Source organism: Vigna angularis, chromosome 9 (genome assembly GCF_016808095.1).
Source record: "Vigna angularis cultivar LongXiaoDou No.4 chromosome 9, ASM1680809v1, whole genome shotgun sequence".
NCBI lineage: Eukaryota > Viridiplantae > Streptophyta > Magnoliopsida > Fabales > Fabaceae > Vigna > Vigna angularis.
The window spans coordinates 2,944,833-2,968,753 of NC_068978.1; the positions used below are offsets into that span (position 1 = coordinate 2,944,833).

The following is a 23,921-nucleotide window of genomic DNA, read 5'->3' on the forward strand; positions in this document are numbered from 1 at the left end:
ATGATTACAGGAATCATTGGATTGTTACCTAATTGGGAGGTCCAAAGCTGTGACTGCAGTGGCTTCTTCCTTGTATCCTTGTATTGTTACTCAAGAAATGGAGCTGCTGGTTTCTGAAAACTTCAAGACCATTTGGGATTTTAAGGATCATTTTCTTGAACTACAGGAGCAAGATTTGGATAGGAGTACAGTTAGAGAAGTTCTGATCCAACATTTTCTAGAAATAACTGACAAGGTACTTGGTATTTTGACTTATCCTTGTCAAACCTAGTATTTTGAAATTGAAAATTGGGGAATAAAAAGATTTTTTCTTCAGGCAAAATTAATCGAGGATGAGTTTACAACAGCAAGACAGGGAAATTTTGGTCAAGTAGATCTATCTGGAGATATATTTTGTGAAAGAAACTCTGTGGAGCTTAATGCCGGGTTCAATGAAGCCCTTATGTCTATATATCAGCATCTTGAATCTGTATTGCAGAGTTTATGTTTTCCAAGCAATATTCCTATGGTTGATGAGTCCATAGAAAAAATTATTTCATGGGAATCACTATTTGAGTCATTTGTTACAAATCTTAGGTTGGACACATTATGTAAGGATCTTTTCGAAGTTGTTTCTTCTGGGGTAAGCTTTTTCTCTTTGCAAGTTGTTTTAGTACTCTTTGTTACTGTACAATTAATTAGACAATACCTTTTCTCTGTAGGAGATGTTAGTGAATTGTTGTGACGATAAAATCAGCAGTTATTCATCCGTTGGAGCCCATTTTAAAAGCCTACATATGTTCATGGATCAATTACTAAACTTTGGTGATGAACTCATGAAAAATTTCTTAGCCATGCACAGATCAGTAAGGCTTAATACTCTCCTCATTTTGTGTATAAGTTAATTTCGTTTTCTATGATATGGTGTATAAGCTCACATATTCTCTATTTAGACAAAATATCATTTTCTATTTTAAGTTGGATGATGTAGTTGTATGTCACTTTGCAGGTATCTGTAACAACTCATGTTATTGCAAATATTTTAGCTTCTTTATTTTCAAAAGGTTTTGGAATATCTCCCGACGACCAGGAGGAAGATGGAATTGATACCACTGGAGATTCAAATGGTACAGGCATGGGAGAGGGTGTCGGATTAAAAGATGTGAGTGATCAGATTGCTGACGAAGATCAGTTGCTTGGAACAAGTGAACAGGTTAGCTTTTACTTATATATTTTGCTGATTTTAAGATTCTTATCAGATTTCTGATATTTATAAAATGTACTGGTGTCAATACTGCAGCAAAATGGAAAGCAAGATGACACGGACAAAGTGCCAAGTAGCAATAATACAGGGATTGAGATGGAGCAGGATTTTCAGGCTGATGCATTGAGCCTCAGTGAAGACTCTGGAGAAGATGATGATACTGATAATGAGGATGGGGAACTTGAGTCTGAAATGGGACCCACTGGGCCAGACAGTGAAGCAGTGGGTGAGAAGGTTTGTGATAAGAATGAAAATGAAACTCCCAATGATACAAGAGAAAAGTATGAATCTGGACCTTCGGTTAAGGATAGAGATGCAGGCAACACAGAGTTAAGAGCCAAGGATGACTCTACAGCTAATGAACCTGCGGATGGTAATTGTAATGAAGGTGATACTCAGGATGATGAAACTGTAATACCAGATGATGTAGGTGATGGAGAGAAAGAAGATGAACTGACAATGGACAAAGAAACAGCATATTCCGATCCTACTGGGTTGAAGCCTGATGAGTTGGATCAAACCTCTGACATGGATTTGGATTTAAATGAAGATGCAGATCTCATGGAAGATGCAGAACCTGATGAGCAAGATAATATAGCTGAGAATGGAAAGGAAGAGAAGCAGGAAGAAGAGACTTGCTCCCCTGACGAAGTTATGGAAGAGGCACATACTGAAGTTGATGTGAACTCTGAAATGGATGGTGAAGGTCAACAGAATGCAGACATGCACTTCACAGAACCAAAAGAGGATATATTTAAACCTTCGGAATTGATTAATGAGGAAGTTTCCCCTGCCGAATTAGCATCACAGTCCAAATTTGATTGGCAGACATCTGGTTCTGAAAATGTTGCAGCAGAGTCAAATTTGTCTAATAGCCATCATGACTCTGACTCTACTCTGTTGGGAGGTGTGCCTTCAAGTATATCTGAGATGGATTTTAAGATGTCTGACTCGTCAAATGGTGGGGGATTTGGTGAAAATCAACCTAAATCTCATGATAATCCCCAGAGTGAGCGTTCCTTTATTCAGGAGAAGCATACTAATCCTCGTCGGAGTATAGGTGATGCACTTGAATATCAGAAAGAAAGAATTAATGTATCTGGTGACGCTCAGGAAGATAACAGTGAGAAACAGGATGAGACGGAAGATGACAATGCTGATGAGTATGGCTATGTTTCTGAATTTGAAAAGGGAACAGCTCAGGCTTTGGGGCCTGCAACACTGGAGCAAGTTGATAGAAACTTTGACGGCGACCAGCCTGATAAAGAATGTCATGCTGGAGAAGATTCAAAGTTACAGTTTGAAAAGGAAAATTCAGAAATGATTTCTGTAAATAATTCATCATCAGTTGCCAAAAACGAAAAAAGGGAGCAAGCGAATCCATCAGTCACGGAAACATTGCAGGATGATGGATCAGCGCATCCTCTTGCTAGTATAAATATTGATCTTGAGAATCGTTTGGAAGATTTGGTTTCTTTCAGAAGTTCATTCATGAGAGATAGCACAGATCTAAGCCAGCTTTCTCTGCACGACAAAGACTTGGGTAAAGGCCAAGAACCTTGTGATGTACCTGATCATGTGAAAGATAGTGCTGCTGCCCTCTGGAGTAGATTCGAACTTAGCACAACAAAATTGTCTATTGAGTTGGCTGAGCAACTGCGCCTTGTAATGGAGCCCACTCTGGCCAGCAAACTCCAAGGGGACTATAGAACTGGAAAAAGAATAAATATGAAAAAGGTAGATAATTTATTCTTATTCATAGAAATTTTAAGCGTTTATTGACAATATATTTGTCCTTAACTTACCATCTTAAAAAAATCCAGGTAATTCCTTACATAGCAAGTGATTATAGTAAAGATAGAATATGGCTGAGGCGGACCAGACCCAACAAACGTGATTACCAAGTTGTAATAGCTGTTGATGATTCACATAGTATGTCAGAGAATGGTTGTGGTGATGTTGCTATTGAAGCTTTGGTTACTGTATGTCGTGCTGTTTCTCAATTGGAAATGGGAAGCTTGGCTGTTGCTAGTTTTGGAACAAAAGGAAACATAAAGTTGTTGCACGACTTTGACAGGCCCTTTAGTGGAGAGGCTGGTGTTAAGGTTAGCCAGATAATAACTTGACTTATAATTTGATTCTTTTTATTAAAATCATTGTGCATGTGTGGAATATGCTTGTGAGAGGATCTAAGTCTAATCTAGGTCTAACTTTTTGTTTGGATGAGGAGCAGATGATATCCAATTTGACATTCGAGCAAGAGAATACGATTGCTGATGAGCCAGTTGTTGACCTATTGAAGTACCTGACTAACAAACTGGATACTGCAGTTGTAAAAGCACGACTTCCATCTGGTCATAACCCATTACAGCAACTAGTTTTGATAATTGCAGATGGTCGGTTTCATGAAAAGGTACTCGATAAAAAAATTGCTTTTATACTTTTTTTCTTAACTAGTGACCTCCTTGTTCACTCATCATCAACTTTAATATTTTCAGGAGAATTTAAAACGGTGTGTTAGAGATGTATCAACTGGTAATCGAATGGTTGCTTTCTTGCTTCTTGATAATTCTCAGGAGTCAATTATGGATATGAAGGTATTTGATCTATTATTATGCTTAAATGTTCTTTAATAGAGAGTATTGTAGGCAACTTTTCTTCTCACTTTTAATGACGTTCTGGACTGCAGGAAGCTTCTTTTGAGGGTGGGAAGATGAAATTTTCCAAGTACATGGATTCCTTTCCCTTTCCCTACTACATTGTTCTGAGGAACATTGAGGCACTGCCTAGGACTCTTGCAAACCTATTGAGACAGGTTAGTTTGAGTTTCTTCCCCCTTTCTTTGAGGCAGAAATATAAATAAATGAAGATTCTGATTTACAAAGTGAGTTATATTTATTTTCTTTTGCTTATTTCAGTGGATGGAGCTTATGCAGCATTCATCTGGTTGAGGACTTTTATGCTGCAAATTCCATTTTGGCGGAGAGCGTCTGCTCCCTATTTTGTATTTAGTAGTCTACAAAATTGTACATACAGTTCAGTGTTCAGATGCATCTTTTCTACCCATTCTTTCTTTGTACATAGATAATATAGTTCTTCAATTTAAAGTACAGATGCTGCATCATTCATTTTTTCAGCAAGTGTTTACAAGATGATCTTTAATATTGTCAAATTAATTTAGATAAATACAAGTTCAAAAGTTCTTATAAACTGCCGAGTTGTAAGTCAAAATTCTTGTAAAACTTTCTATCTCCTCACTGAAAACTAGTTAAAACTTATAATCGATTTAAAAATGAGCGAAACACTGATTTGATTGAAATTGTCTACGAAATTAATAAAATGGTAAAATTATAGCTTATCAAACAATTCACGAGTCCTAAAAATATAAATCTTAAACCATTTGAATTAGAAATAGGGTGCCATATTGTTTTTAAATTTTGAAAACTTGATTTTTGCGGTCCTATTTAAGATAAAGTGTGTTTCTGCATTTGATCAAATTTTAGATATACTGAATATACGCAATTTAAATATTTAAGTCTTTTTTTTTTAATGTACGGAAAGTTTATTTTTAATTGTATATTCAATTTTTCATCAATCGTATTACGAACAAATTTTTAAATGTATTTAATTCTTAAATTTAAATTTTAGTTAGACAATTTAATGATGAACAAGATTTATATATAAGTTTCTCGTTAAGTTAGCATCCAATAACTCACTTCCTACTATTACCAGAATATAACAAAGATGAAGTTTTAGTCTCACATAAGAATCAACCCTAAACATACTTAAGAGTATTCATAAATCATACAAATTGCTATTCTTTATGTTTAAGGTTAAGTCATTTGCTCATAAATACAGACTGCTAGACACTTGAATAGACAAAGCTACAAAACCATGTATGCCGGCTTTTATATGAATATTCTCATAATGATATGTGAACAATGTGATTCCAAAATCCGAGTTTTCGAATTAGGATTCTTATAATAATGATTATACAAAAAAATAACCATCAGTTGCAGGCTATATTAATTAATGAATTTTAATTAATAAAATACTCAATTTCGTGAATTAACAATACAATTGTTATATGTTATTACTTGTTATTACTTTCCATGAATTAACACTACAATTGATGGAGCTCTATGTAAAGCTTTAGAGAGTAGAACTAGCGCATTCCTTAAACATGATAATGTTAGGACCACCAATCTTTTCTCCTCCACATCATAAATTTAAACTGTCTAAATGTGATAATGTCAGAACCTGTTTAATTCAATACATTTTAAGAGACACTCAAAGTTTTCATATTTTATAAATTTTTAATGTTTTGTGAAACACTATAAAATTTACTAAAGAAATTATACGAACCATTTTCTTTTTACGATACAGAAATTTTAAATGTACAATTGCTTGAGTTTGTTTGTAGATCGTCATCATCCAATGGGATTTCTATTTTGAAATCAAATTTAATAATATAATAGATTTATTATTTTAAGAATAAAACTCCAAGTGAATTAAAATTTAAACCAGTTAACCCTACCTACCTTCATACAATTAAATATAACTACGCTGGCGTGACATGCAACATAACTAGTTCATTTCCTTGAAGCTATAGGTAGGAAAGATCTATTTATGAAGAAAAACCATTGAGAGGGAGTCAGGGGAAACGATGAAAGGGTGGAGAAAAGCTTTGAGAATTGTAAGCAATTGGTTGGCACACAAAGACAAGGATGAATGGTTGAAAGACATGAGAGGAATGCTGAGTTTGGTGGCTACACTAATGGCAACTCTCACCTTTCAAAGTGCTATTAATCCACCTGGTGGTGTTGTTCCAGCAAATGAGAATGGAGAAGTTCAATGTCAAAACAGTTCGTGTTCTGGACAAGCTGTTCTAGCTCTGGTTTATCCAAACGGTTATACCACCTTCCTTTACTGCAACACTATATGCTTCGTTTCATCCTTAGCTGTTTGTCTTTTACTTGTGAGTGGACTTCCTCTAAATAATCGGTTTTTCACATGGCTGTTATCCATAGGGATGTGCATCAGCCTCAGCAGCCTCACTCTCACCTACTTGTTTGGTGCACAAATGGTTGTTCCTGACATTGTTTGGGGTCCAACTACCACCATGTTTGGAAGGGTTATTTTAGTTTGGATGATACTCTTGGCACTCATCGCCTTCTTCCTTTCCCTTCGCCTCGTTGTTTGGATCCTCACTAAATGCATTTACAGACAACGTGAAGTACGAATAACTCCAACAATCTAGTTATCTTCTTCCATTGTCAGTCATAGATTATCAGACATGACCTTGTTTTAGGTTGTTGTGTAATGTTAGTCATAAATTATCAGACATGTACTCTTTCACAGCACATGTCACGCATGTAGTAAGTTTTATTTTTCAACTCTCTCGGTTATCTAACTTCTGTTGTTTGGTTCTTCAAGGGCGAAGTAACAAATGTATTGTTGCTCGTTGCGATCTTACTCACATTGAATTTAAAACCTTTCTGCATACTACTAACCCTTCCCTGCTGGTTTGATCTTCATGATTTTCATTGCTCTTTCTCTAGTTTTTCATGCACTGGTACAAAGACAGGTAGAACAATAGTTGATTAATTATTCATATTTTTATTGTGTAAAAAAATAGTTACTGCAACGTTTACCACAATAACATAATAGTTGTGGCAACATTTTCATAACAAGGCTGATAAAACTGTATACTCTAAAAATGGTTTCGAAAAATGATATAATCGGCAAGAGAGAGATAATAGCATAATGAAATAAAGGAAGCTTAGTAATTATCATTATTGAAAGCGACTATTTCTAAATATATACATTCAATAGCTATTTAACATTGTCATACATTGTTAATATATATTGTTTAGAATTTAACAGAAATACGACGAAAGATAAAATTCTAAGAAAGTGACAAATTGAGAGGAAAAAAAATGTGATTCAGTATTTTACTTAATTTGTAATTATGCTAAATGTTGACACTACTTGTTGTTAGAGGGACGAGTTGATCTCTTCGTAACTGCTGTTTTCTTTCAAACGCGACGTCCTTTTTTTCTGTGTTGTTTGATTTAGCAATCTCAAAAATTGAATGAAATAGGTTTAGTATGGTTATCTACGGTTCTTAGGTATCTCTAACTTATTCTGAGGAAAGCCATTAAACACGACAGTGCAAAGGTTGTTTTTACTCTTGCCGGCTTAGGCAATTCAATCATGAACTCCAATAAAAACCCTTTTCTTACATTATTATGTTAACAACTTTTTAATAACGTTTCACTACTTTATTAATTCGTTTAAATTTATTTTAAAAAATAATTTAAAACGAATAAATTACAAATCACCACATATACATTATGAAAAAAATTATAAAAAAAAATGTTAAAAGAACATTTTTCTTTCTAATATTCATCAAATTCAATGTTTCTTCTACCAAAAATTAATCATCCTATTATTGTGTTTATAGAAGTCGGAATAATTTGAACAATTTTAACTATTAGATTAATAATTGCGAATCCTCAATTAGCATATCCACTACAACATTCGATTAAATTACTACATGCTCTCTATTATTTCCTCCACCTCTTCAATTTAATACGTTCTGCAATTTTACATAACAAAACGCAACTCTCCAATCAGGTAGAACCAAACCCAGATTTCTGTACGGATCATTATATATTAATAACTTTTTTTAAAACAAAGTGTCATTATTTTATTGGTTTGTATATTTGAAACAATCCAATCATAAATTACTACTGTAAAAAAATTGTTAAAAAATATTTTCCTTTCTCTACACAGGAAATTTCCCAGAAAATATATTTTCTCACCCAACATATATGACCAGGCTTTTCTCCAAGTATATTTAAATATATTAATGGAAGTGAACTGTGAAGGCATTTGATAAAATATAATCGGATAAAATATTTGAAGAATGGATGGAATCTTACACAGTTGGACATAAAGAAAGAAGACGGTCTCTAATGGTGGTGGCCACAGTCATTCCTATTGACCATAAGTCTTTCTTTAATATTATAACACTTTTATTTATTCCTATTGACCATAAGTCTTTCTTTAATATTAATACTTTTATTTCTTACATTGAGTAGTATATGAATTATTTATAGATTCTTTTACATGATCCTTCAACTATGTACATTAATTATAGTTATTATAATTAATTAACTATATTGAATGTCTTAATTCTTACTAAAACCAATTGTAACTTTTACAACTTGAGGTAATTAATATAACACTTTACAACTATTCAGAAGAATACTCCACAATTGCAACAAAGAGTTTCCAAATTGCCATAAACATAATGCTGTTTGTGATTATTCTATACACAATTTCTCCTTTTTCTCTCCTAGGAGCCACCGGAATCCTTTTGTTTTACCCTTCCACGATTTCTCCCTCCTTTTCCTCCTACAAGTGGTTCTACAAAGCCATTTTTCTTATCAAATTTGGTTGAAGGACACGAGGGAGATGCTGATTTTGGTGGCTAAAATAATCGCAATTTGTATGCTGCTTTTTATTATGTAACTGCAACATTTACCACAATAAAATAATAGTTGTCGCAACATTTTCATAATAAGGATAAAACTGTATACACTAAAAATAGTTTCGAGAAGTCATCTAATCGATATTTATATATATGTGAAAAATAGTAAGCAACGACTATTTCTAAATATATACATTCAATAGCTATTTAAAATTGTCATAGAAATGTTAATGTATACTGTTTAGAATTTAACAAATACGTGAGAAAGTGACAAATTGAGAGGAAAAAAGGTGATTAAATATTTTACTTTTTTTTGGAATTATGCTAAATATTGACACTATTTGTTCTTACAGGAACGACTTCACCTACTCGTAATTACCGCTTCCCTCAATAATGATTCAATATTGAAATACCTTTCTTTCTAACTAAATTATTTAGTAGTGGTCATTTTTTTTACCAATGAACCTGATTTTTATTTTACTATTAAATTTCTAGGAAAAAAAACACTATAAAAATTTGATATTAATGGGACAAAAATAAATTTATATAAGACATCAAAATATGACTCTCAGACTAAACACTTAAAACATTAAATTTATAATTTTTTTTATTTATACAATATTCATAGTTTTTCAACACAGTATTATGAGTTAACATTGTTTTGATCCCTATAAATCAAATGGTCATTATCCGTAAAGCACCCTGTTATTTAAAATATCTAACCATCCATCACAAACAGTGAAGGTGACACTGTATGTCTGTCTTGCCCAAGTGGTCATATTTTAAAACCTAAGAAATCATATACAACGACAGTCAAAGACGATGGGCTCTTAGGTAAGCATAGTTCGAAGAAAGTATACTCCATGCACAGGAAATTTCCCAGAAAGTATATTTTCTGAACCTATGACCAGGCTTTGCTCCAACTATAAATATGGAAGTGTGAATGAAAGAAATGAATGCTCCTTTTTATTCCCATCTGATTAAATATTTTGAGATAAAATATTTGAAGAATGGATGGAGTGTCACTACCAACGAGCATGGTGACTGGAAAAGGAAGGAATAATTGGATGGAAGAGAGAAGAGGGTCTCTAATGATTGTGGCAACTGTTCTTGCAACAATGAGTTTCCAAATTGCCATAAACCCTCCAGGGGGTGTCTGGCAATCTACCTCACATGAAGAACAAGGTTGTAAACATAATACAACATGTCACGCAGGTACTTCAGTTTTGGCCTTTGGGGACAGCAACCAAACGGGAAAATTTGAGATATTCATGTTGTTATGTACCATATCTTTCACAGCATCTCTCATCACAATCATATTACTCATCTGTGTAGCTTCCCTTAGTAACAAGCTTATCATGTGGTTCCTCACCATTCTCATGTTCATCTCACTAGTTTGCACAGCAGGAGCCTACGCAATTTGCATTTGGATGATACTCATTCCTCTTGGTAAAGATATTCGACTCGCAGCCACAATTTATGCATGGTTTTGGGTAGGGTTTACTGTTATGGTGTGTGTGTTTTTCTTCTGTCGTTTGTTTCTGAAGAAGTTTTTCTGCTTCTTGTGTTGCCGCTAGAAGATTGTATACTGTAGAATCCACGTCTCAAACATTCACAAAACCTAGTACAGGATCTGTTTGAGCTGGGTTTAAATTTCTGGTGATAATGTTTTGGATATCTAAGTTTCAGTTTAGGGATTGATATGGAGGGAATCTGGTAGAGAGCTAAATTAGTAATTTTATGTATGGTAGATTTTATTCCGATAATGTTTTAGTTTAATGGATTTTTTTGGTGTTTTTTTTTACTGATCTTCCAAATACATTATATATGTCGATATATTGCAAAGATTTTTAAAATATTTATTTGAAAACATAATAAAAAGATGATACTAAAAATTTAAATTCCAAATTTTCGTACTAGTATAATTTTGTCGAGAAAAAATAATTATAAAATAGATAAATTATTGGAAACTTTTAAAGTGGATAAGTTATTTATGAGAAGTTCACTTCAATTTTAAAACAAATATAAAAGTCATTATCAATATACATATTGATAATGACAAATATAAAAGTCATATTTAATATTCACAAGTAATTCAACCTCTTTTATTTTAAAACAAATATAAAAGTCATATTTAATATACATATTTTTTTTATATATTAAAGTTATTATGTTTGGGAAAAATAATTACAATTTATTAATTAGGTATGAGTTCAATAAGAAAATAAATAAAATAGTTTTATTAAATACAATTTTAATAAAAACTATATATATATATATATATATATATATATATATATATATATATATATATATATATATATATATATATATATATATATATATATATATATATATATATATATATATATATATATATATAAAACAAAGTTATATACACCAAACATGATTTTTATTATATTGTAAAAAATAAAAGGTTGAAATCATCTTTTTCATGGATATCTTACATAATTTTAAAAGTTATTTTTACCATTTATTCATTCTAATATTTTCTTGCAAGAATGGTAAATTTTTCAGTTTTCGCAGTATATGGATTGATGAATGCTTTTTTTATATAGTATAGTAAAGTAAAATGGATTCGAAAAGTTTTGGTATCGTGTGCGGAAGAAAATTAATAATTGGCGAAGTGGCAATTTTTATATTTGTAATTGACTTGACTAAGAGTTGAATGAATCACCCGTAAAGATTTTGCTACCAATGGACTTTGTTTCATCCCTCACGTTGGTCGTCTCAAAACTCGGCAGTCACCTTTTCCAGCTAGGCCTCCCTACAACCTTGTATTACCAAAATACTCAACATGGAATCATTTAGAAATGTGGTAAAAAAGGGTTAAGTTTGGTAGATAAACTCGTCACTCCGACAAAAAAAAGCAAGTTATAGATTAATGTTTTACCAATTTAATCTGTTAAGTCTGACAGTTTGACAAGTTAGTCCAACATTTCCGTCGAATCAGCTCGACAGCCACTACAAAAAAGAAGGGCATTATCGAAGGTCAGAAGCCCTCGGAAACAGCCCAAAATCGTCGATAAAAGGTAATTACCGAAGGCTTATCGACGGCCAAAGAGCCCTCGGTAAATCCCTTGTCGCTAACATTTACCGAGGGTTTTCGCCTTTCGGTAATTACCGAGGGCCAAAAGCCTTCGGTAATTTTCGAAGGGCAAAAAAAAACAGGGCATTGGACTGCTGCAGAATGTGATGCATATATATTTATATATTCTGGGTGATTGATTGGTGTAGCAACCAATACAAAAGCTACTTGGTTGGTGTACCTTTTTCACTTTAATTCAGCTATACACACACATATATAAAAGGCTACACCTACAGAGTTAGAGACATTAAATTTGCAGGAAAGAGACAGGTTAATTAAAAAAAGGACATCTTAATCTCTGGGTACTGAGAATCTGTGAATAGTATAGCACTCAGTCTGAAAGAAGACTTTGCCACAAAAAGTTAATGAAAAAAGTTCAAAAAATGGTAAAGGTGGGGCCAAATTCGTTGTCATGAACTAGTAATCCACAAACATTAACAGTAAAACAGACCCAAAGTAATAATGAATGATCAAACTATATAGTTAATTCTGAAACAGAGCCTGTGCCACTAAAACAGGAGATAAGGCAGCTGCATTTGGTTCAACAATATTCCAAGCCAGAAGCTGAGAACTTTGTTAGCCGTTGCTAGGACTCGGGTTCAATCCCCAAATCCCCGGCAGCGGCGCCAAAAACTTGATAGTCCAAAAACTTGTAGGGCTCGATTTCGGCAAGTGCACCGAATCGTTTCAAGTAATAAACCGGTAAGACCGGGTATCGTTTTCCCAAGAGACTCGTAATACTAGAAAATTGTGCGATTAACAACTCATATAGACTCAAGAACATAACATCAATTTACAAACAAGTGCAGAAAGATAAATTCATACATAATTACAAGGTTGGAATTTGGTATTGAAGGCATTTAGAAATGGAAAAGACTAGAAATGATATGAAATGACATTGCTAAGGTCAGTTTTCACCAATGCACTCTTGTGTAAAACCAATTTCATCTCCTCTCTATCAATTTACTAAAGTCAATCCACTAAAACACTCTAGCCCTAATCCCTTAGGTGAAAGAGCCTAGGTTTTCCTTATCAAACTCCAATCCCTTGGACAATCTAACAAGCAAAGCCCGCATTAAAGAGTTGGGATCTAAGACAACATGTGAATCATCTTCCATCCCTAGAATCAATGAACCACAAGGACTCCTATTTCAGTTCTGGGTTTCATCTTACGTCCCCATAATCCATAAAACCCCAAAATCAAGTCATGAACGTCCCCATTACATGCAAGCTTTAAGATCGGAAACAAGAATACTAGCAATTGATAGAAAAGGCATATATATATTCAAATCATTCAACAATTACACAAGAATTCAATGACTACAACTAACCCCAACAAGATGGGTTTGGCTCTCCATTTCCATGGAGAGCCTTTAAGCTTACAAAATGGCCATGGAAGAAGATGAAGAACCCAAGAGGAAGAAGGGAGTGTTCCCATGAACCCTAGCAACCCTCCAAGCTCTCCTCTAAGTGAATTGTGCCTCCAAAGAACCAAAGACCGTAACCCCTTCGCGTTTTAGGGTTAAATAGACACATCAGCACATCAGAAAAAGTCGCGCCCAGCGCCCTTTCTGTTTCGCGCCCGGGCGCGAGACTCTCTTGAAAGTCACGCCCGGGCGCCCCATTTCTCACGCCCGGGCGTGAAACTCTCTGGAAAAGCTGAAAGTGGACGAGCGTCCTGAAAGTGGACGAGCGTCCACTTCTCGCTACCGAGCGTTCACTGAGCGCCTCTCTGGATGAGCGCCTCTTCTCTCCCTGGACGAGCGTCCTCTGTTCTGCATGGACGAGCGTCCTCTCGTTTTTTCGCTGGACGAGCGTCCATTGCGCATCTCTCAGGACGAGCGTCCTCTTCTGCCTGGCTGGACGAGCGTCCACTTCTGCCTTCTGGACGAGCGTCCGCTCGTGCTTCCACTCTGGACGAGCGTCCCCTCTTCTGCCTTCTGGACGAGCGTCCTATCTTGTCTTTTTCTGGACGAGGACGAGCGTTCTCTCTGGCGACGAGCGTTTCTGCATGTGCTTGCTTTGGTTTGCTCTATACATGGTTGGAGACTCTTCCAAGCTCATTTTTAGCTACAAAATAAGGGATTATTGATGAAAGTACATCAAAGTAGCCAAAAACACAATTATTTAGAAAACAAGGCAAAAGAAGAGGATTTAACAAGTTATAAGTTAGAAAGGAGTTGATTTTGCTACTAAAATGATACTTAAATAATGGTAAAATTTAGCATTATCAAACTTGAACGAGTTTTTATGTGGGTTGTTTGAGGATCCAAAAACAAGGGAACTTGCGTTTGACTACTACCAAAGGTTGAAAGAGAGGCCAGAGTTTAGGCCTAACAAATCAACACTAAGGTATGTGATCAGGTACTTGATGAGTTTGAAGGAATGGGATTTGATTTTATCAGTTTCAGAAGACTTTCAGGTTTACCATGCGTTGCCTCATAGGGCTACTTGCTCTAGCTTGATTAAATTTTGCATTAAGCGTAGGAAATTCAGAATTGCTGATGTTCTGCTCGATGTTTTTAATTCTGATAGTAAGGTTGCTTTCTTAGCTTGTAGTTTTGCCATGGAAAGTTATAATAAGATGCATATGTTTAGGAATATCCTAATATATCATGGATTCTAAGTTACAAGGTTAAGAGTATTTTAATAATTTTCATTCTCAAAACTAAAAAAAAAAACTCAAACCATTGTTTACCTCCCTCATTTCTCTCAACCATTTCTCTTTCATCTCTCTCACTCCAACATTTTCTTTGTCATCCCTATGCTAGTTCCAATTGAAAAAAAATCATAAACACTCGTTTAACTCTAATCTACCTTCCTCACTTGTCCAATTTGTTTCTGTTATTTGTGAAGTTAAAAATTTTATTTACCATTACATTCTTTTGACTTAATTTTTAATTGGCTAAACTTTGTTTGATTTTGATCTTGGTTTATTGATGATGGTGTGCGGGAGAGTTTGTAACACAACAAAATTTAAAAACGAAATTTAATAATAATCAGAAGGGAAAATATATAACACATCTCTCCAATCAAAAATCAACATCAACATCATCAATTATTTTGTTATTAAACTGGAAAACAAATGAATGATCAGAGCAAGAGCAACACATTGCGGTGTCGCAGGTTGTTGTGTGTGGGTGGGGAAAAATATGGAGATGAGAGACAAAACAAATTGGATAAGTGAGGAAGGTAGATTAGGGTTAGGTGAATGTTTCTAATTTTTTCAATTGGGACTAGCATAAAGATGACAGAGAAAATGTTGGAGTGAAAGAGATGAAAGAGAAAGGGTTGAGAGGAACGAGGAGGTGAGCAATCGTTTGGGTTTTTTTTTTGCTTTTAGTTTTGAGAATGAAAATTATAAAAATACCCTTAACCATATAACTTAGAATCCATGGTATATTAGGATACTTTTGTCTACTAAAATCTGGTACACATTGCTAAAATGTACCAACTGAAAAACAGGTATATGCAAGTTAGCAAACCCCATATATATATATATATATATATATATATATATATATATATATATATATATATATATATATATATATATATATATATATATATATATATATATATGTTTAAACCCTCGTTCGGTCTTCGTATTTGTGTGTCAATCTCAAGTGGGCCATCGCTTTTTTTCGGTCTCAATCGGGTCCATAAACTTGTAAAAATGAGCCAATTGAGTCCAAACATTTGAAAAATTGATTCAATTAAGCCCTCTCCGTTAAGTTTGTACATAGGGCGTTTAACAGATGTTGAGCTGTAATTTTTTTTTATGACGTGGCATTATGTATTAAATTAAATTAGTGATTTGTTGTCCAATAATAATTCCATGTAGATGTTTAAAATTTTTATATTTATCCTTACCCAAGACTGAAACAAGAAGCAGAGATTGTGAAAAGTGAGTTGAAACCCTAATCGCCCAACTGGTTGCCGCCTTTTCACCTCCGGTACCCACTGAGCTCGACTGCCGAAAAGATTTCTCAGTTGGATCTCGCCAGCAAAGTGTTCCACGTGCGCCTCACCAATCCCTCCCTTTCTTCCTCTGGTCTCCTCCGTGTCCCCGAGCCCCTTGTCTTCATCGTTGTTGGTTCTCAATAATGGCGAAAAGTTGAATGCTTGGGTTGATTATGAAGGTGGGCCTAAGGTGATGGAAGTTAGGTTAAGCAAATGGGGTGAACAAAAGTCTTCTGATCATATGCACCGCTTCTGGATTCAATCGATGGATTTGGAGACTTTTGCACCGCTTCTGGTTCTGGAAGGATCTCAAACACTACATTACTATCATACGCATCTTCTCGAATTTTCAATAGGCTGAATTCACCAACTGGATTGAACATGTGAGGAATTCAGTCAAAACATCAACAACTCCTTAAACACACTTGGAAACATTCAGCTATCAAATTTTTCTTCAAATCAGAGCTCAAATTTGTTACAGGGCATTCCAACATCAATTGATAATTCATAGTTGATAATCCCCATCTGAATACATACAAATTTCATTATTAACAGAAGAACAACTTTATTTTTCCACAAAACAATCACACAACTTTATTAATAGAAACAGTTTTAAAATAATTCAAAATTTAATTATTTTGCAAATTTATATTAATCACTAAAGAATGTAATTAACAAAGATAAAAAAAAAGTTGTTCAAACGAACCTGCATCTGCATAATTAAACCACTCTTCATATAGGGTTTGATTATCTTTTAAACTTGAATCAACTGGAACTATAGCAAGTTCCATTATAAGAACAATTTAGAAAATTGATTCTTTATTATGATTTTTGTGTGAGATATATGAAAAGGGTCTCAGATGCTTGCAGAGGAATGGTTATCCCATAGAACAAATAATTGAGGCCACCATTTCCAATTCAGAATCTCTTCAGAATATAAATAGCAAACTCAATAATATTATTGAAGATATAACCACACACATATTCCCTCTGTCTTTCCATTCTGCTTCCTCTATCCCCCAATTCTCTCTCCAATGAATTTTTTATTCCACCATTGGCAGCAAGCTCGTAAAGATGTTCTTATTTCATTCACTCTTGCTGTGAAGAAGATGGTAATGGGGAACTACCGTTCGACCATATCTTTATCAAGATTCATCCTTCACCTTCTGCCCCGCTGAGAGGCTACGCTGTTGGGAGGCACGAAAAGAATGGAGGATGGCGCTGCTGGGTTACTCATCTCTCTCTGTTTTTGCTGGGTTAGCACGTGATTCTCTCTGTACCACGTGTTTCTGCTGGGTTATCCACATATTTAAATCATTATAACTTAGTTAATTTTCTGTGTACCACGTCATCATAAGCAAACGGCGTTACTGATAAATTAACGATGATAGCTTAATTGACTCATTTTAACAAGTTTATGAACTCGATTGAAATCGAAAAAAAAAAACAATGACCCACTTGAAATTGACACACAAATATGAGAACTAAATGAGAATTTAAACCATATATATATATATATATATATATATATATATATATATATATATATATATATATATATATATATATATATATATATATATGGGTGTGTTTATGTATAAGCACATAGTAAAAAAAAAAAGGAAGCTTAGTAATTATTAGGTTTAATAATCTAGTTTTGTTAAATTTTCGCAATTGTGTCTCTCCTTTTAAAAGTTAAATTGATTCTCAATTTTATGTCAACGTGTCCTTTTCGCTAAATATACACAAACTTTTTAATTTATTTTCTCTTTCCTCTCCACTTCTGCATCGTAGACTCTGCATATTGTTCCTCACTTTTAAAAAGCTATTATTACTATTATTATTCATAAATAATAATATATATTATATGCAAGGAAAAAACATTAGAAGAAGCTAGATTATATAGGTGGAACCACTTATCCATCTATCTCTCAGTCACTCTACCCCCTATTTCTCTCTCTTCTCGAAAACTATTTCTACTCACTCAGGGGCACAAAAGATTCCATTGTTGGCTTCCTATTTAAAATTTTGTCAGGTTTGATTTCTATTTTTAGAAACACCACTTGTGTTGTATTCCTTGGTTGCTGCATTTCCACCAAGCGGATCTGAAGTAATATAAAGAGCAACATCATGCCCAGCTTGGATGGAAAACTTGACTGACACCCCTCTTTCCACTCTCAAAACAGGAGCTTCCTTTTTGTTGATGTAAAGAAACTTTGCAGGATTTGGAGGGTTGAGATAATGCATTGCCGGAGTCGAAGATACCACTAGCGGATCATTGTCATCTGCAATGATGATGCCTTGATCTTCTTTATCTTCAGCATCGAAGGGTCAAATACAGTCATTCACATGCTCCGAGACATTCAAAACCAAATGACCATAATTTATACTACTAACCCTTCCCTGCTGGATTGATCTTCATGATTTTCATTGCTCTTTCTCTAGTTTTTCATGCACTGGTACAAAGACAGGTACAACAATAGTTGATTAATTATTCATATTTTTATTATGTAAAAAAATAGTTACTGCAACGTTTACCACAATAACATTATAGTTGTGGCAACATTTTCATAACAAGGCTGATAAAACTGTATACTCTAAAAATGGTTTCGAAAAACGATATAATCGGCAAGAGAGAGATAATAGCATAATGAAATAAAGGAAGCTTAGTAATTATCATTATTGAAAGCGACTATTTCTAAATATATACATTCAATAGCTATTTAACATTGTCATACATTGTTAATATATATTGTTTAGAATTTAACAGAAATACGACGAAAGATAAAGTTCTAAGAAAGTGACAAATTGAGAGTAACAAAATGTGATTCAGTATTTTACTTTATTTGTAATTATGCTAAATGTTGACACTATTTGTTGGTAGAGGTACGAGTTGATCTCTTCGTAACTGCTGTTTTCTTTCAAACGCGACGTCCTTTTTTTCTGTCAAGACTGTTGTTTGATTTAGCAATCTCAAAAATTGAATGAAATAGGTTTAGTATGGTTATCTACAGGGTCTTGGTAGCTCTGACTTATTCTGAGGAAAGCTACTACACACGACAGTGCAAAGGTTGTTTTTAACTCTTGCCGGCTTAGGCAATTCAATCATGAACTCCAATGAAAACCCTTTTCTAATATTCATCAAATTCAATGTTCCTTCTACCAAAAATTAATCATCCTATCACCGTGTTTATAGAACTCGGAATAATTTGAACAATTTTAACTTGTTCAAGTCTAGAAAACAATCCTTCGTTATTGTCAACTATTAGATTAATAATGCTAATCCTCAATTAGCATATCCACTACAACATTCGATTAAATTAGTTGTTTATCTGGTTCACATGCTCTTCAATTTAATACCTTCTGCAATTTTACGTAACAAAACGCAACTCTCCAATCACGTAGAACCAAACCCAGAATTCTCTACACAGGAAATTTCGCAGACGGTCTCTACTGGTGGTGGCCACAGTTATTCCTATTCCATTGACTAGTATATGAACTATTTATAGATTGTTTCATATGGTCCTTCAACTACATATATTAATTATAATTAATATAACAACTTCCAACTACTCATAAGTTTACCCCACAATTGCAACAATGAGTTTCCAAATTGCCAGAAACATAATGCTCCTTGTTGTTATTCTGTACACAATTTCTTCTTTTCTCTCCCACCCAAATCCTTTTGTTTTCCCCTTCCACGATTCCTCCTACAAGTGGTTCTACAAAACCATTTTTCTTATCAAATTTGGTTGAAGGACATGAGGGAGATGCTGATTTTGGTGGCTACAATAATCTCAATAATTCTGTATGCTGATTTTTATTATGTAACTGCAACATTTACCACAATAAAATAATAGTTGTGGCAACATTTTCATAATAAGGATAAAACTGCATACACTAAAAATGGTTTCGAAAAGTTATATAATCGATATATATATATATATATATATATATATATATATATATATATATGGGTGTGTTTATGTATAAGCATAGATAAATTATCAGCATAGTGAAAAAAAGGAAAATCAGTGATTATTATTATTGAAAACTATTTCTAATACAATAGCTATTTAAAATTGTCATAGAAATGTTAATGTATACTGTTTAGAATTTAACAAAAGAAAAATGTTTTTTTTTAATAATATTAACTTGTGATTGTTATGTTTTAAATATACAAAATAATAAAATAATAACAATAATTTATTATCAAAAAATTATTAAAAATAAAAATTGTTAATGTTCCTTAACAAAATACGCGATCAGATTGAAAAAGAAAGTGACAAATTGAGAGGGAAAAAAGGTGATTAAATATTTTACTTTATTTTGAATTATGCTAGATGTTGACACTATTTGTTCTTACAGGAACGACTTGATCTCCTCGAAATTACTGTTTCCATCAATAATGATTCAATTTTGAAATACCTTTCCTTCTAACTAAATATTTTAGAAGTGGTCATTTTTTTTATCTTTACGATGAAACTCATTTTTATATTACTATTAAATTTTTCAAAAAATATACTCGAAAAATTTGATATTAACGAGACATAAATAAATTTATATGAGAGATCAAAATATGACTCTCAGTCTAAAAACTTAAAACAATAAAAAATTAATTTTTTATTTATATAATATTCATCTTATTTTTATGAAATCTAAATCTTTCAACTTTCCTCAAATTTCCAATATGTAGTTTTTCAACACAGTATTATGAGTTAACATTGTTTGATCTCTTTTAATCAAATGGTCATTATCCGTCAAGCACCCTGTTATATAAAGTTAAAGTATTTAAAATATCTAACCTGGTGAACGAGAGTCCATGAATCACAAACAGTGAAAGGTGACACTGCATGTCTGTCTTGCCCAAGTGGTCATATTTCAAAACTTAATAAAAGATATTAAAATGAAAGTCAAAGAAGACGCGCTCTTAGATAGTTCCAGGAATTTTCGCAGAAATTATATTTCTCCAAGTATATATGGAAGTGTGAAGGAAAAAAAAATGGATGCTCCTTTTTATCCTATCTGATAAAATCTTCTTAGATAAAATATTTGAAGAATGGATGGAGTGTCACTACCAACGAGCATGGTGACTGGAAAAGGAAGACATAATTGGATGGAAGAGAGAAGAGGGTCTCTAATGATTGTGGCCACTGTTCTTGCAACAATGAGTTTCCAAATTGCCATAAACCCTCCAGGGGGTGTCTGGCAATCTACCTCTCATGAAGAACAAGGTTGTGAACATAATACAACATGTCACGCAGGTACTTCAGTTTTGGCCTTTGGCGAAAGCAACCAAAGGCGAAAATTTGTGATATTCATGCTGTTATGTACCATATCTTTCACGGCATCTCTCAGCACAATCATATTACTCATCTGTGTAGTTTCCCTTCGAAACAAGCTTATCATGTGGTTCCTCACCATTCTCATGTTCATCTCACTAGTTTGTACAGCAGGAGCCTATGCAATTTGCATTTTGATGATATTGGATCCTCTTGGTGAAACAGTTCAACTCCTCACCTTAATTTATGCATGGTTTTGGGGAGGGTTTACTGTTTTGCTGTGTGTGGGGTTCTTCTGTCGCCTTGCGTTTTTGATTCTGAAGAAGTTTTTCCGCTTCTTGTGTTGCCGCTAGAACACTGTATACTGTAAAATCCACGTCTCAAACATTCACAAAATCCTAGTACAGAATCTGTTTGAGCTGGGTTTAAATTTATATGGTAATAATTCTGTATCTTAAGTTTCTGGTTAGGTAATGTAACATCCCATATATATAATAGCCAATATTATATATTAAAGACGTTAACATCCAAATATAGAGAACAGTCGGAGTATGACGTGTAATAAAATGTGAAATTACAGTCATCCAGAAATAAAAGAAAACGGAAATTCAAACTTAAACAGTTGAAAGGATTAAACACTACAAGTGTTCAATCAGGAAATTCTAAGAAGACTACTCCGTAATATCAGCAACCTCCAGCTCTTGCTCCAAGGGAATCTCTTTGGCAACGTCTGCTCCCATCCCAATAGATGATCATTGCCAAAGGAACATACCCAAACAGCACATAACAAGAACAATGCAAGGGTGAGCTAGATATAAAAACATGTTATACAGATAGAACAATTAAATTCAATGTTATGATACTTAGATTTGTATAAAAGAACAATTAGAGCATATTCATTAAACCATAATTCCACCCACTCATACAGCATGCAAAAGTCATTCAAACATGGTAAATTGACATCTACAGACTTGTTACTTTATAGACCGACTCGTTACTTCATAGACAGACTCGTCCGGACTTGTATGAATTCTGTGTAGCTTCGGTGTTCGTGCACCCGGGTGATGTAGTAACTGGAACTCTCATCAGCTGCCACCCGAGATTAGTCCTATCTGTCCAGATAATCCCTAGGACTAGGACCTCCTGCCGTTCCCACACATGACGTACCCCCCTCTACGTGAGGACGAGTACTCACGGAACATCAGGATGAACAACCGGCTAAGCTTCCCACATTCATACTTTACAAATCTCAATAATCAAATTCTGAGTCGTTCCTCCGTGGAATGCTCATTTAATCATTCATACTTTCATTTCATCTCATATATAGTTCATCATTCACTTTTGATCATATATTCACATAATTCATGTCATAAATAATATTCCAAACATTGGTACACATAATTCAATCCAAAAGCAAAGGAAATTAAAATTCAACATATTTGTAAAATACTATTTGGACGAACGCGAACGCTCAGGACGAACGCTCACTGGGAAATCGAGGACGAACGCTAAAAATTGATCAAAGGACGAACGCTCGCTCACACTCGCTCAAAGGCCGAACGCTCAACACTGAATTTAAGGCCGAACGCTAACGGGCACATTCTGGACGAACGCCTACTGCTGAGCAGTCTGGACGAACGCTCGAAGTCGGGACGAACGCTGACGAACGCGGACGAACGCACAGATTAAGGACGAACGCTCGCTTACTGAAACTTAAGGCCGAACGCACAAGTTGAAGTTAAAGACGAACGCTCAACTGGAACGAACGTTCACTAGAACGAACGCTCGCTGGGAACGAACGTACAATAGAGCATAAACCCTGTTTGGCCGAACGCTCACTAAGACGAACACTATTAGATTACTGCCAATACTGTTTAGACGAACGCTACACAGATCAAATAACCGAACGTATATAGGCAAACCGAACATATAAATACTGTTTGGACGAACGTTCATTCAGTCAGAATGAACGTACATAGATAAAGAAACTCAATATGTAAACAGTGTTTTGGACGAACGCACATACAGCCAATACTAAGAGACCGATCGCTCACCATTACTTTTACATCAAAACCGAACGTTAAAGTGGCAGATTACAGGTGGAATACTGTTTGGACGAGCGCTAACACATACAAAACCGAACGTTTAATATAACTATTTCAAAAGACCGAACGCTATTCTTAGATTGAAGGACGAGCGCTATACTATGATAGAAGGACGAACGCCAATGCTGAACACAAAACCGAACGCTCTTAATAATGGGACGAACGTCCCATTTTCACTCCAACAATCTGGACGCACGCGTAAATCTGCAGAATTATGCAGATTTGCAGGTTTTTCCAGAAACCCAGAAAAATCCCAATTTTCATCCCCTTCTACCCAGATTTTCTTCAACAACATAATTTTACTACCAGGCATACAGATTCATGCATAAAAAAGTCATTCTAAGTACGAAATTTGTTCATCAACAACACTATATCATAAATCTCAGTACACACATACATGGTTCATACAATCCAAAGAAAAGGATCTAGCTCCCCTTACCTCTTGAAGACTTCCTTAGCAAAAGCTTTGAATCTCCCTCCCACGGTCTCCTTGCAAAACCAGAGCTCTCAACCTCTCCTTTCAGATTTTGTAGCCTAAAACTCTATTTTCTCTTCTCTGCAGTTTTAAAGCCATGCCTCAGCTCCCTTGTTGCTCTTGGACGGTGCAGGTTGAAAGAAAGAGACCCTCTGAGTGCTGCTTCCCATTAGCAATAAAAAAAAGAAACCCACTTCTGATATTGGGGCGGCTGGTGCTTCTAAATATGATGACTGTCGCCCCCCC

At 34.4% G+C, this 23,921-nt stretch overlaps 3 protein-coding genes across 4 annotated transcripts in view; all 3 read left to right on the top strand.

Annotated features, from left to right (window-relative positions):
- Positions 1 to 4,379, top strand: part of LOC108320202 (midasin) — a 42,656-nt gene extending 38,277 nt beyond the window's left edge. The window contains exons 68-77 of one of the 2 annotated variants that reach the window (XM_052868877.1): positions 11 to 235; positions 317 to 622; positions 702 to 845; positions 989 to 1,192; positions 1,280 to 2,980; positions 3,067 to 3,348; positions 3,477 to 3,656; positions 3,742 to 3,840; positions 3,933 to 4,058; positions 4,162 to 4,379. In XM_052868877.1, the coding sequence (XP_052724837.1) occupies positions 11 to 235; positions 317 to 622; positions 702 to 845; positions 989 to 1,192; positions 1,280 to 2,980; positions 3,067 to 3,348; positions 3,477 to 3,656; positions 3,742 to 3,840; positions 3,933 to 4,058; positions 4,162 to 4,194 (3,300 nt within the window). In that variant the 3' untranslated portion in view covers positions 4,195 to 4,379. Of the gene's footprint in view, positions 1 to 10; positions 236 to 316; positions 623 to 701; positions 846 to 988; positions 1,193 to 1,279; positions 2,981 to 3,066; positions 3,349 to 3,476; positions 3,657 to 3,741; positions 3,841 to 3,932; positions 4,059 to 4,161 lie in introns of those variants that run through there. The other variant, XM_052868878.1, reaches the window with a different exon arrangement.
- A 1,441-nt stretch (positions 4,380 to 5,820) lies between these two features.
- LOC108320195 (uncharacterized) lies at positions 5,821 to 6,503 on the top strand. The gene has a single exon (XM_017551549.2). The coding sequence runs from the start codon at positions 5,910 to 5,912 to the stop codon at positions 6,501 to 6,503; it is 594 nt and encodes a 197-aa protein (XP_017407038.1). The 5' UTR covers positions 5,821 to 5,909.
- Positions 6,504 to 20,899: 14,396 nt separating this feature from the next.
- LOC108320194 (uncharacterized) lies at positions 20,900 to 21,448 on the top strand. The gene has a single exon (XM_017551548.1). The coding sequence runs from the start codon at positions 20,900 to 20,902 to the stop codon at positions 21,446 to 21,448; it is 549 nt and encodes a 182-aa protein (XP_017407037.1).
- Positions 21,449 to 23,921: the final 2,473 nt, after the last annotated feature.

Coding starts and splice junctions, on each gene's coding strand:
- LOC108320195 (XM_017551549.2), top strand. CDS start 5,910: ATGAAAGGGTGGAGAAAAGCTTTGAGAATTGTAAGCAATTGGTTGGCA.
- LOC108320194 (XM_017551548.1), top strand. CDS start 20,900: ATGGTGACTGGAAAAGGAAGACATAATTGGATGGAAGAGAGAAGAGGG.